At 35.8% G+C, this 14,729-nt stretch overlaps 1 protein-coding gene across 1 annotated transcript; it reads left to right on the top strand.

Moving 5' to 3' along the window:
• Positions 1 to 5,926: 5,926 nt before the first annotated feature.
• On the top strand, positions 5,927 to 11,035 carry LOC137410009 (protein PRRC2B-like). The gene is made up of 7 exons (XM_068095638.1): positions 5,927 to 5,968; positions 6,856 to 7,020; positions 7,110 to 7,223; positions 7,306 to 7,412; positions 7,854 to 8,145; positions 9,151 to 9,284; positions 10,850 to 11,035. The coding sequence occupies exons 2-7, from the start codon at positions 6,909 to 6,911 to the stop codon at positions 11,033 to 11,035; spliced, it is 945 nt and encodes a 314-aa protein (XP_067951739.1). The 5' UTR covers positions 5,927 to 5,968; positions 6,856 to 6,908.
• The last annotated feature ends 3,694 nt before the right edge of the window (positions 11,036 to 14,729 follow it).

Raw genomic sequence — 14,729 nt, 5'->3', positions numbered from 1 at the left:
AATGAGTATTCATCGCTTTTTGTTCTCACATATCATTTCCGTAGATGGATTTATTTTTCTTATGGCATAATTTGCTCTGACCAGCGCTCCTTGGTGTAATTAAAGTTAATATATATCTGTCCATAGTAGACGCTCCTATATTGTAAATAATCCATTTCAAGAACGTTTACATTTTAGGGAATTTACATTATGAGTAAAATCCGCGTAAACTGCCTAATCCGTTCCAAGATTTTTTCAAGTTTCCCTTTTTGGCCATGCAAATAGAAAAAACTTAACATTACATTTTAATTGGCGAGCTGTACCATAATTGCTGAATTATTAATTAACACTGACAACTCTTTCCTTTTCATGATCAATCTCACTGGTTTTTTAGACCATGGCTGCAGCAAATGTACAAGTTGATTTTTGTCGTTCCTTTACAACGAATTGCTTATCTTTTTAAACAGAAACTTTATTTTGCAAATTAAAGCTGATCACAAATATTTTGTACGTCTAAGCAAGACGACAAAATAAAGCAAGGCGACAAACTCTTTTTACTATCGGTATGTGTAAAAAGCAGTTCTACCTGTTCATCGTCTATCACTATCCAGTCATCATGGTTAGTATAAAAATAACTTTCAACGGAATTCTAACTCGTGATATTTAGATTAGTAGACCAACACTGTAACACCTGCATCAATCGAATGCCTCTGTATTTATGAACGATTGCGCAGCGATCCTGTTCGCCTTTTAGTTGACACCTTTAACTATCTATTACGACGAACTAGAATGTTGCAAAAATTATGTATAATAGTTATATAACGCTAAACACACGGCGTTTTTTCTTCCGCAAGTGCAGCTAATTAGAGTCACATTCAAATCAATTTTGAAAACTTCCCTGACTTAACACTTTACGTTATTTGGAAGTTTTCACGCTGTAGGAAACAAAAACTTCACATAAAAAACTTTTTATGTTATCTAGAATTTACGTTATAGAAGTTATAATTTATAAGAGCGTCTACTGTATCTATCTATACCAACTATGAACTTTCTGATGGTTATTTTTATCAGCATCAATTGGGATAAGTATTTGAAGACTCTGTAGATGATACATTCGTTCCTGTTTCTGATCAACTCTTGCTCTAACATGATAAAATAACAATTTGCCAGTTTATGGACATAACAGTTTTATGGACACAAATAATACTCGATATTAACCACTAGCTGTCAATAATTTCAGCTAGCTGTCAGCAGATTTAGAATGTATTCATGACTAGTCAATCTTCAGTAGACCAATAAAATTTAATTGAATACTGTATAGAAAATTATTATGCAGATCATGTGACTGGGTGAATATAACCGCTACAGTTTGTTAATAGTGCCAGTTAAGAACTTGTAGCAGTATTCAATGGCAAGTTGGTATCTTTTCAGCAGTAAAAACTTAAGAATGTGTGAGTATAACAACAGAAAACTGTGACGCAGGGCAAATTGCAACTATGGCACACCTACCTCCATTTTGCCGCGATCCTTCAACACCATGCCATTACATTTTCACAGCGCAATAGCTACAACCTCATGGAAATACAGCAGTCGCTACTGACAAACGACTGTCACTGTCACTCGCTGTTACACAGATGTCCCTGTCTGCCAAGTCTACAGCGCCGGTTTTTTATCAGCAAAAGAGAAAGGCACATAATCAACTTCGTAGCAAAATTTATAAATTCATGGCTATCTTTCACCAGTTTTCACTCAATCACTGATTTCAGAAACACTTGACAACAAGTCAGGTGTCAGCTTTCTCAACTTTTGTTCAAAAATTCTTGTTTACCAAGATGGCCAAAAATAGCTCTTTACTATTTGATTTCAAAAAGAATAATGACCCTTACATGACTTGAACACGCAACCTTCTGATCTGGGGTCGGACGCGCTACCAATTGGCCACAGAGCCACATGGTGAGACATCAGCCGGTGGAGACAGCGAGCTGTATTACTCATGTTTAATTATTTAATTTACTAAATGTGTCGCAGAGTCAACATGCAGGCAAATTAGACAGTTAGAGGGAGAGTTAAATATTTCAACGATAGGCAACAATAATAAAAAACACAAAATAACATGCAACCTGTACAAACTGGTTACTCTTAGACAAAAGATAATAGAACATTCTCCCTATAATGACAATGACATAACCAACATGACTCAATTTTAATCTGTATCAGTATGCACCTGGTATTTTACCATAGTTCCTCAGCTACTCAGTAAGCTAAAGATGGGACTATGTAACTTGACTTTATAGATCACCAGAAAGCATCCATTATTTGAAGTTGTTCTCTCATACTTGAAAAAAATAGAAGTGTGTGATACAAAAGAAATGTTAGGGACTTGACTTCAAGTAAAGACTTTATGTCATGCCTTAGATGGGTAGCAATTTATCAACAGATTCTACCTACATGTATCATGACACTGCTAGGTTTTATTATATGCTTCTCTTTTGAATGTGGTTCTTTACCAGATTTGTCAGCCACCCTCCTTCATTGTGTAGACTCATTACATGTGCATGTGTGCATCTAGTATTATATTGTTTATATTCTCTTCAACTCTTTTCTGAAAGATGAATAAGACGTTCAATTTTGTTCTCTCCATCTAATAACGACTAACATTAAACCTGGTGAAACTCGGGATTTTTTCACTAAATTGTAAAGAATGTCACAACTTATAATCTTATGTTATAAACTTTGAACATTACTTTCTGTCAATGCTTATAACCTTGGTTTCATGGTCTATAACTATATCTTCGTGGTCTAAATTTCCTGATTTGCAAGAAAGTTGAAATTAATTATAAAAAAGGCTGCTGGTGTGAATCGAAACAACATCCAATCTCAAACTGTTCTCTGCAGCCGAGTATGCCTCAAGTTGTTGAAGTTTTTTTGCCACTGAATTCAGACATAACCAGATCAAAGAGCCCTTGCTCCTTAAAACTCATACAGCCTTTGCAACCTCTGCAACCTCTGTAACCCAGTTTTCAAGGAATTGCTTACTACCACTTATAAATTAAGATAACTTTTTTTCCATACTAAGTCAATTTTCAAAACTTCAAATACATAATATAATATATATATTATAATATATATTATATGTATATTATATATAATAAATAATATATTGTATTGTTTATTATATAATGTATAATATATAATAAATAATATATTATATATTTATTATATATATAATATATCATATATTATATACATAGTATATAATATAAAATATTATATATCATAGGTTATTGAGATGTCATTATACATTATATATATAATATATAATGACATCCCAATTAGAATCAGACACTTTCACTGCACATATATGGGAACGCCATTTGACTCCAGTATATAGAGAATACCCTCTTGTTGCCATTAGTAGTTGTCATATGAAAGAGTGTTGATTAGTATCACGCAATGGCAATAGTAATATTCTAATAGAATAATTTTGTTGCAAGTCGTATATAACTTTTTTACTTTAACAGTAAAGAAGTTATATAAGGTCCTTGCATCATGTTACATAAGAACTTCCATATACGAGAAAGTGTCAAATCAGTGCAAGTATTCAAATTCAATTTGATTACCAGGCGACCCATAGTTAGCCTTAAATGTTTCGTTTTCTGTTTGTCCCTGCTCCTTGAGAAAGATCATGAATCTTTTAACCCAACCTCTTAAACTCCAGTTTTGGCCAGACGAACAGACAGATAGACACTGAGCTTATTATAATAAAGATATTTGTTTTACTTTATTATAGGCCTAGGCAATAATTTTCTTTTTTATTTGTAGCACTGACCTTGAGCTTGTAGCGGAGAGAAAAATTAAAAAAGAACTAAATTAAATCTTATGAAAGTTACATGACCTTAACCCAAGCTTGCAGAACCAATAAATTTCAGTACAATGGTGTTGTAATTCTGTTTCAAGTTTTGTTGGTTATGGTGCAATCTAAGTTGGCGACATGTTTATGCTTTATAGCTTGAAGTGTATGTACGGTATATGTTTAACATGAGGATGAAATTTTCTTAAACCAAACCACTGTTTTTCCTACTCATGTTTATTTTACAAGTTAAAAAACTGTGTGGTTTAAATATAACTCATAATGGTTAGCATACAATAAATTTTTTCTTTCAACGGCGAGATAGAGCATCCATCATATATTCTTTTCTTTTTCTATCAGTCAAAGCGACTAAAACTGTATATGGTTATGTTTGATATCTAATCAGCTTGACCACAAGTAGTCGTCTGCCATGAGTTTGTATTGATCTGCTTCTATTTTACATTCTTCATCGTTTCATCTTTATATCAGAGTCTAGGACTTCCTTAATTTTGCTAACCATCAATAGTAGTTGCGAGTATAATAGTTGACCGGTCTTGTTCTATTCTGTGTACATAGTTTGTCAATCTCAGGCTTTTGTATAATAATTTCAGCCATTAGATTCAGTGATTTCCAATTGTTCACATCTTTTCCTAGCATTCTTTTCTTAGGGTACTGGAAAGGAAGCAACCCAATGGGAACGTTGTTAACCGACGCAATGTTCGAGCTGGTATTAGAGATTGTTACATTTGTCATTTATTCTATAGAGCTGCATTCAAATGTTTAAGCAATTCCTAGCTTTTGCTAGACCTGATTCACCCTCTTGACAGGAAGGAAATGGTAGCGCTTTTACTGATGCTGTTTTTGGTTCTGTAAGGGTGTCCGGCTAACCCTCTATTGGTGTATATTGGTGTAGGTGTCCGAGTGTCGATATACCAAGCTTGATATCACGAGTTTTAGTTTCGTCGAAAGCAATCTTATCCTTCATCCTAACCTCGAACCCTGATGACGGACGGTCAGACAGACACCCGCTCCTAATATGTGTAGTAAAGCCATATTTTTGTTGTACTTTTAGGTACATGAAATAGGCTAACATCTATTAATAAGAACTATGGCAGACAATCTTTTAAATATAACGCTATCAAGATTATGAAAGAAGAGGTATTAGATCCTGTGAATGAGCTGTCATTTGATATTGATTAACTGGCCATACTGTGACTACTGACCATTCTATATTTTATTTACTAACACTGGTATACTAACAACATTGAATTAAAATTATTAAAAACCATCGGTTGTCACTTTACAACCATAGCTGACATAAGAATAGTAGAGTATTGTGTCACCCGCGTTAAAATTTTTTTAAAAATGACCATACTAATAATTACTAACTTGGAATCTAAATACTCAATCAACTCAGCTTGCATATATATATATATATACACTATATATATATACTCAGTTCAATCAACGATCTTATTATCCTCTTATAGAAATCATATTATTGTAGCCACTATCAATTTTATTCTCAATTATCATATTATACCACATTATATTAGCTTTAATTTTTAATTATGAGGTCAACAGAACACTATTTTCTCATGAAAACCTCAATAAATAATATTCACAAACAAACCCTCCCCCTTTGTATGGAAATCATATCTATCATATGTTGTATAAAACCAACTAATGGACTGTCGACAATGTATATCGATCGGTATTGTATGCATATATCTTTTACATGTATTATATGCAACAAAGGTCGGTTTCCTCAGTCCTAGATTCTTAACCAACTAAGACACGAGCTTTTAGATGGGAGTTGTTTACCCGATAGTCAGATAACCTTTTCCGCGTAAACATTGTCGGCATTCCTATACATAGCCGGTTATCCTCATCATTAGGCTGTGCGCCTGCTAATTGGTTATTGTTAAATCGCCGTTCGATAATTGCAATGAGAAAAATTAGGGCTTCGGAAAGCGCTAAGAATTGTGGGTATCACAGAGAAGCTTGGAAGCGGCGGAGTAAAGTTTTTAGTTGGAGACCAATACATATCTGGTCCAATCTTTTCACTCACGGTCGAATATTTGTTCTCTTAGAGGGAATATTTTACAGGCTTCTATCTAGCCCACTGAACGGTCCTTCGTAAGTTACAAGCCAATATCTTAACACATACGCTTTTAGTTTTATAATTCATTCCTTGGGCTTCGCTACAATTATTTGGTTTACGCTATATTAGTCGCTATTATGTTGCTAAAAGCCAAGTTGTAGTTGCTTTTGCTTATTAGCAATTTCTTTTACAAAGCTAACAATGGTTTAAGACGACTGATTTTTTCATAATTATCGCTTCGTAATACCCTCCAGTCTAGACGTATACCGATTTATATCTTTGCATTTAGGAAATTGTTAATAACAAAGAGTTATTTTTGCTACATATGATCGAACATCCATACGTTTAAAACTCAAGTCCGTTTAAATTGGAAGGACCTGACTATTATTGCATACTGGGTGAAGTAGGCCGAACTATTATTCATCTATCCTTTCGGTTTCCTTTTGTAGTTTTATGATTCTGTTTTGTTCGCGTGTGCGGTTTTGGTGTAGTATTTATTTCCGAGTTTTGTTAGTCGCAGATAGTCGCTTTTTAGTGTAGATATAAATATATGCAATATATTTAATAGAATTTGCATTTCTTATGTCATCCATCTGTTCTCGTAGTTCACATTTAGTAAATTCTTTCACTGCCATAGTATTTCAGAAAAGATAACCGAATGGGCTGCTATTTAGGTCAGTCACTTTAAAAAAGTCCAGCATAAGTAATGTTAAATAGACAGGGTATTCTGTGCTTAGGATGTCTAGTTATCTGAGATGTTTGTAAACTTCCTATTTAAACTATTAGGTTTAATTGTTGTGCAAAGATGTGCATACCTAGTTTGTAAATATTACTTCTATCACTCAGGTTTACTTATATAATGCTACTTTTTACTAATTTACTAAATTGGATAAGTTAATAATTTTACTAACCAATGCTTCAGTGACACCGTTCCGAGGGTACTAACAACAGCTAACTTATGAAGTCGTTGGCATCATGTCCTCCTCTGGTTTGAGTGGTCAGAACAGAAGTGACAAGAAGAAGTTCCAATCGATAAATATAAATAGTGTTTACAAGGGAAAAGGTGCAGAAGCTCAAAAATCATCAGGTTAGTCAGTTTGGTCTTTTTTGTTTGCCGTGGTGAAAAACTGTGAAGTGAATTGCAGCTTTTGAACTTGGTAACTTGGAATATTTTAGTTCAAAGGCAACATGGTCTCCAATCTCTCGGTAAAGTTGCAGCTGTCAGGCGTATGCCACCACCTATTCACCTTCCTAGCTTAAAATCTGAAAACAGTGGTAACGACCCAACAGGTAGGTGGTCTTATACTGATGATTACCTAGTTTGGTGTGTGTTTGGAATAGCACATCACTGTCTTCTGCGTTCGTGTTACAGTTAGCTTAGTACCAAGTGGACCGGCTAGTACAGGATGGGGCACAGGGAAAACATCGACAGGGAGCGACAGTCAGCAGCAGTCTGGGCAGCCGTCGCGACAGCAGCAGGTATTTCTGTTTGTTCAATCACATCTATACTTATCTGGGGAGTGTTCAAGTTTTTGCATTGAGTTTGGCTTTTTTGTTATCTTATTATTAAATATTGTTTACTAACTTCTTGAAGTTCAATTGTATTCGTATGTATACATGTTGAACTTGCTCAAGTGCTGTTTATTATTTTTCCAGTCACAAATAGCTCAATTGCAAAAAGTAACATTATTTGTTTACACATTACCTTTTATAAGCTGTTGAAAATTGTGACAGTAGAAATGTATGAGGTACCAGTTAAAATTTATTTAGACTTTGTCTTTTCCTTGTCAAGTGTACAAGTCAAATAGTTATATTTTCTTATAGGCAATATTTTCAAAAAGATTCAAAGTAATGTTTTCATTTGTTTCCTTGTGGCGGAAATCTAAATTATGACACATTCAGTGATTCAATATGTTGTAGAACTCGATGCTCGCCTCAGGGACAGCGAAGAGTGGTGCGACGAGGTCGGACACGGGTCCTGTGACGAGTGGTGGGAGCGGAGTGGGGACCGTCTCCCAGACTCAGCCGAAGACCTGGAGCAGCGTGACAGGAAGGGGTACGACTTCATTCGATCAGGAGAGACCGCCACCTCCTGTCAAGGGCAAGGAGAGCGTCCGATTTGCAAGGGAGTTTCCTTCCCTGGAGGGTGGGACAGCGAGTGGTGCTGGTGGCAAGCCTGGGACAGGCACATCCTTAGACCTCCGGCCTCAGAGTGGGTGTAACACATTATTAGTCCAAAAACTATAACCCCATGTATTTAATAAGCTACAAAGTTCAGATCATGATACTTAGCATATGCCACATTGTCATTCCTTCCATTATTATGTTGCATAATAATTGAAGCAGGCACTCTTTTGGAGCAGGCACTAGTTGCCACAGAGTCCGTATGAAAATTCCTTTTCGAGAACATTTGGTTAGTGTTGGAGTAATTGTACCATCAGTGGGTCGTCTCATGTGTTCAGTAAAGGTCAGTTTTCTCAATTTCTGCCTGCCACTTTGGTGGGAATCTTAGTCAAGAGTCTGAATTTCTAGTTTTAGCGATAAACGATACAAATAATATCACAGCGTTACGAAGTAACCAGACTTCATGCTTTCTCCTTGATATTGTTCACACACACTTTCATTAATAATGTCTCGTGCCTTGTAACATTTTCCTAATTATGGCACAGTCAGAGGTCTGGCAGTTGACACTATGCCAAAGTAGTCATTATAACAATGTTATACATGGTCGCTGGTGCTCCTCAAACTGGCATTTTCATTTATTAATATTCACTTATGTTTCTGGGAGCACATCATGTCTTTGTATCGTCTCTTGCATTTTTTCATGTCCCACATGCAGTATTTTAGTAACAAGCAAATGGCCTTGCAATAGGATGCGATGCCAATCTTGTTTAATCTGTGATGGACTATTGTTTGTTTATTGAAATTGCATCGTTCTTTGCTAATGTGAGATGATAAAGGTAGTAAGTTGGTAAGTTTTGTATGGGTTGGTAAAGCTAGTAAGTTTTTGCACACATAGCTAAAGTGGATTATGGATTCAGGTAATAATCTGGCCATATTTAGCTATATAAAGAGTTTTTTGTTGTTCATGATGTTAGTCCTGGAGTTAAGATGTAGCGCACTACTAATAGTCGAAATATCTTTGTTACACCGATTTCTTTGATTCAATTAAATCTGAAAGTTTTAACTTGCGATAATAAAAGTTTACATAACACAGATGTGGGGAGCTGGAGGGATGGGGGTGGAAAAAATATAACGTCCGACCCCCAAACTGGCAACGACGAGAATCGGACAGGCGGTGTGGTGGCTGACCAGAGACCTCATGACAGCGATGACGAAGACATGGACAGCGTAAGTACTGTTTAGTTTGTTCTGAAATGTATCTGTTAGATTCTTACATCTGGTATAGATGGATGGTTTTTAAGGCTTTTTGTTGAATGGATTGCGGTTAAAAATATCACATGGAATTATGCAGATAATGTGCCAAAATAACTCAAAATCAATAGTAACCTTGCAGAAAAAAATGTTGTTTTTAAATGGACCAACAAATATCATTACTTGGCTGAATTTTTCTGAGTGTCGGTCACATTTTTGGTTGGACGCTAAAGTCGTCTAATGAGGCAGCTTAGTGAACAGCCTATTTTTTGCTCTCTATAAACATGTTAAACTACGAGGCTGTAGAATAAGACTCTATTGACTGTAAATATGAGTTATACGATGATTGCGTAGAGACGACTTGACAGCTGTTGCACAAATTGGAACAAAGTTGAGTTGCAAAATTGTTTTTTATAATTTTTGTATTTTATATAATGAAATCATTTCGCATGTTGAGGCAAATATTTCTTGAAATTTGACTCCATATGTAGAGGAGAAGGTAAGTCATCTTGCGTAAATGGACCAATTTTCAAAGATTCAATTGCACTTTAAGTGGCAAATTAATTACCCATTAAAAGAATTCACTAGAACTGCGTGAAATTAATTGATATGTTGTCTACAAACAAGTCACAATAGCTTGCAGTACTGTGAGTGATATTTGCTTGAACCTAGCCTGAACTTTGAGGCCAGGCCTCAAAATTGCCCTGTCGCAATAGCATTTGTCTCTCATGGAGTAGAACATTGAAGATGAACAAAACTTTAGTGGATTTTATCAGAAAGTATCAGCATTTTTCTAAAACGCACGATTTTATCACAAGCTAGCATTGTTATCGCTCATTTTTCTCTGCGTTCACCCTAATAAACATCCTGTAACAAACTACAAGCAATGTTAAATAGCTTATCTCCCTTTCAGCAAAGATATTATTTTGTAGGCTGAATTTAGAGAATAATGGGTTTTAAGACACCTATAATTCTAGATCAGACTAAACATCCCAACTTCCGTCCCTAAAAAGCTAGATTGTGGCACATATTTATGGGCGGGGCTTGTTGTGTCGATCGTGTCGTTTGCGACACTCATATTGAATCGCTATAAAAAACTTTAAAAACAAAAATAACTTTAGAAGTTAGTGGACCGATCTTTATTTTGAGTACAAAATCAGGATCAGCGTGTCTGATTTACTATGAACAAATAATAAAGGCTGTTTGTGGCAGTTATTGTTTGAATGCAATAGCCGATATGAGTTATCTGAGTTATGTACTAGTGACATTATTTCGCACATATTTTTCTTGTAAGCCATTCAACCGCGATCAAGTTTTGTCAATTTTAATCTTGAAACATCGTGGCAGTCAGATCACATCAAACATGAAAGACAATCGCAATTAAAAAAAACCAATACTTTCTGATAAAATTTACTAAAATATTATGTGTTCATCTATAAAAGTAGCATCAATATTATTCATATGTTGCGGTATCACTCCTGTACCGGCTTCCCTTAATTAATCCAATCCTCTTGACACCAGATTTTGGCTGTTTGTTACAGTACAGGAGCTCGAGTTATAACGGCAGAATGTACAACCAAAAGACTCAGAACAGTGCCTCAACAGAGGACAGGTTGTTCAAGCGTCCTACAATAGTAAAAGATAAAGATATAGAAGACCTTGGGCACAAAGCTGCCAGTCAAGCTGTCAATGAAGAGTCCAGTGAGTTTATCTTTGATCTGCTTTAGCGGTCAGGCAGTTTCTCTTCATCTTGGAAGTTGTAATTACATGGTGACTGAAGTTTCGCTTTCTGACTCTGGAGACGATCATATCACTGCATTGTTAATTGGAGGTCTCACGCCACAAGTCTAATAATACACATCTTCCTCTTGCTCTATTGTTAGGATTGGTCACAGACCAGTACGGTACCAGGTACGGTAGGTACGGACTTTAACGTGCTATCACGTTTCAAAACAATAACCAAATTGCTTGAGTACGTCTGAGAAAAAAATTGATTCCGATCTACGGCGGTTTCGGGATGGCGGCTGTTAATTAACTGTTTGTTTTTGAGCTTTTAAGACCTTGTAATCACATTTCCACATATTTTGCACCTACAATGTAGCAGAGTAAGACATGGTGAATCTTTTGATACCAAATAACTGTAATGTGAATTTTGTTGCAAGTCAACCTTGAAAGTATAAAAGAAAAAGTAAGATATATTGATGAATGATGACAAAATAGCCTAGCCTAGTTTTTACCATCTTGAAATTTGTCAAATGGCAAATTTGTTCATGACGAGTTTTCTGGAACAAATTATCGTTAGACGTTATTTCTTTGTACATTTGTATTACTATATCGGTACTCTGTTGTACCATTCTATTGCATCTCTGATTTTAAAGAGGTAGACGCACGGCCCCCAACCTAAACCGTCGCTGCCATAGCAACTGAAGTAAACAAAGCAGTAGAGCTTGTGCTTAATGATTTCAATCACTCTCAAATTAGTTTAGCCAGCTGCGACCGAAGCTTGTGTTTGATAGGACAATATATTATTAACATTTGCTGTAGGCATTTTATTTCATCACATAATAGCAAATTCATTGCAATCCAGAATGTCACAATATATTCACATTACCATTAGACAGATCTTAGCTAGAATGCCATTAATTTTTTTGGTTCAGTTCAGGCCCACACAGCAGCATTTGGCAAATATAACTTCAGCTAATAAATACTCACTTCTGAGAGAGCGGTTGGTGTTTGGTCACCACATTATTTGCTCCTGTTTTTCTTGAATGCTATTGTGTTTTAAGATGTCTTCAGTTTAAAACATATTTGGCTTTTTTTGAGGTAGCTGAATTATTTCTCAGAGTATCGACAAGCAAAACCACTGTTATTCGTTCTCACAGACGCCTTGTTCAGAACCCAGATTGTTCAGTTCTCATGTGGCCAAATTCTTTTTACTTTGTTACTGTTGGTGGTTTGTTATGTGGTTGCTTTCAATTTTCTTACCAGTCAAAAAATAGAAAATGTTTTTTTTAAATAGTGTAAGCAATCAACTCTCATTTAGTACCCTGTGTATCAATAGATCTCTTGGTTTAAATGGTAGGATATTGCGGGGAAAAGCAATATCCCTGAAATTGCCCTTTCAGGAATATGTGACTCATTTGATAAGCCCACTATCCATAACATGTGGACACAATTCCAATAGAGCACTTTTAGTGCGCGCTGTACTTGTTTGGTATAAAGCAAGCATTTAATTAGTGTAGCCTACAAACATTAAACTATTTCTACAACTATCTAGTCATGGCTTTCAATACTGCTTCGTTGTTGCTTTCTTCTACCCAATCAATGCCAAACCCGTGGTAATTTTCCTATAATCGTGAAGGCTTCACCGGTACCTTGTCAGACGTTTTCTCCAGAAGCAGCTTGATTAACAATAGATTACTTGTTTTGTAATGCCTCAGTTAGTATGGAAACATGGTTCACAATTAGCATTTTAGCACATGAGATTTGGTATTGTTGTTCAGGTTGGGCAAATGCCCCTGATGATATTGACTACTCAGTCAAACTCGTCTTTTCTGACGACGAGGACCAGGCGTCAGGTCCACCAAGCAAATCATCTGGTACAGAGAGAAAGCCACCTTCTCCTAATACACACCCCTCAGACAGACCGAGACAGGACAGTTCTCCAGACAAATCTAATCAATCAACAGAGCATAGATCTGGCACAGGCTATAGACCAGGAGGTGATCGTGGACGCTCAGTAAGTACACCATCTTCTTTTATTTCTCACTTATACTAGATTTTCAAAACACTTTTTATACATGGAGATTACCTATTTATCTATCAGTTGCGCTTATCATTGTTTTTGCCACGTGTTGTAAGTGTTTTGATTTGATATCATCTGTACAAAGTACACCACTCTTGATCATGAATGACCAGGAGAGGATGTTTTTCAATTATTTTTATTACGGAGACGGATTAGCTGTCAGTTACCAATTTTCATAACACCTTCCATACTTTCCTATACCTTTGTCCAATATCTTCCATACTTTGAGATTACCCATTCTTCTAAAAACATTTAGCTTGTATATTTTTCAGTTGCATTTATCATTGTTTTTAGCGTAGCCCAGTTTTTAGCTACCAATTCGTCATATTTTAATTGTTTTGAATCAAGGCTAAAGTCTAAACATTCTTGATATCATTTGTGCAACGTACATCGCTCTTGGTCTTGAGTGACACAAGATTATTTTTTGTTTCATTTCTATTAGCTAGAAGGCATTCCAATAAAACCTCTATTTGAGTCATGGTGCTGTATTTTTAAAACCCTTATAGTGGCATTGTATTAGAGGTGACGTTCAAATAAAATATTTTTGGCTAGCTGGTCAGAATTTTGGAAAAAGCAATTTAACCCTTTTACTGGCAAAGCGATGCTAATGGCTCCCATATTTTGCACTCTGCTTCCGGCGGAGTGACATTAATGCCGTCAGTCTCGGTATGTTTGCTAAACCATTTTTCATTTACATCGAAGGATAAGACTGAGTTAAACGAAGAACTGCTATTAACCATATGCAGTGATTAAATATTTATTAATTTCTGCTGTATTTTTTAACCTTTCTCTTATAGTGACGTTTTATTAGAGGTGGCATTCAAATAGAGGGTTAACGCTAACTTGTCAGTCGCATGGTTTTCAATGTACAGACTGAAATTTTTTTTTACTCAGCTATTATAATAGGTGAATGCTTTTAAAACCGCCTCGTTTAACCTGTTACAATTTCAATGTGTACTCCAATGTTGTTGCAACCAATCGAAAAACACCAAACACCACCTAGTCTAATTACAGATCCAAGATTTCCTCTTCGTAATGCTCTGCATAATTTTGACTGTTACACTTGCAGAATATGTACCAACTTCCAATTCATTGTTAGAGCTGATACTGACCTAGTGATCGTTCAGATTAGGTCCAGAAACTCCAATAAATATGTGAAAGTTTGCTAGCAAGCCTTATCTTTCATCTCTTACATACATTACATTTGAATGGATAATCTTACAAGATGTGCAATGCAAATAAGTTGTTTAAAAAGTATTGGTGTATATACATGTACTGTATATATATACTGTATATATATACTGTATATATATACTGTATATTTATACTATCCGTACAGGCGAACGAAAGTTGTGCTTATATGATGGGCACTGCAATGTATTGAGTAACACAACCATAGGCAATGTCTTTGAGCAGTCATATACTCTGCTGATTCAAGGAAGGTTCAGTTACTAGTATTTGGTGTCTTTTTATAGCGAGAGGCATGGGCACCCCATCCTCATTCATATTCTGGTTATCCACCTCAAGATCGCATGATGCCAAGAAATCCTTATGACATGTGGCAGCGGGGTCAACCCACTGGAGGCAAGCCAGCACCCCCTAACATGCCCCCAGGA

This window comes from Watersipora subatra, unplaced genomic scaffold (genome assembly GCF_963576615.1).
Source record: "Watersipora subatra unplaced genomic scaffold, tzWatSuba1.1 SCAFFOLD_35, whole genome shotgun sequence".
Lineage (NCBI taxonomy): Eukaryota > Metazoa > Bryozoa > Gymnolaemata > Cheilostomatida > Watersiporidae > Watersipora > Watersipora subatra.
Note: the sequence above shows the minus strand (reverse complement) of the source record. Positions and strands in the feature narration are given on the sequence as shown.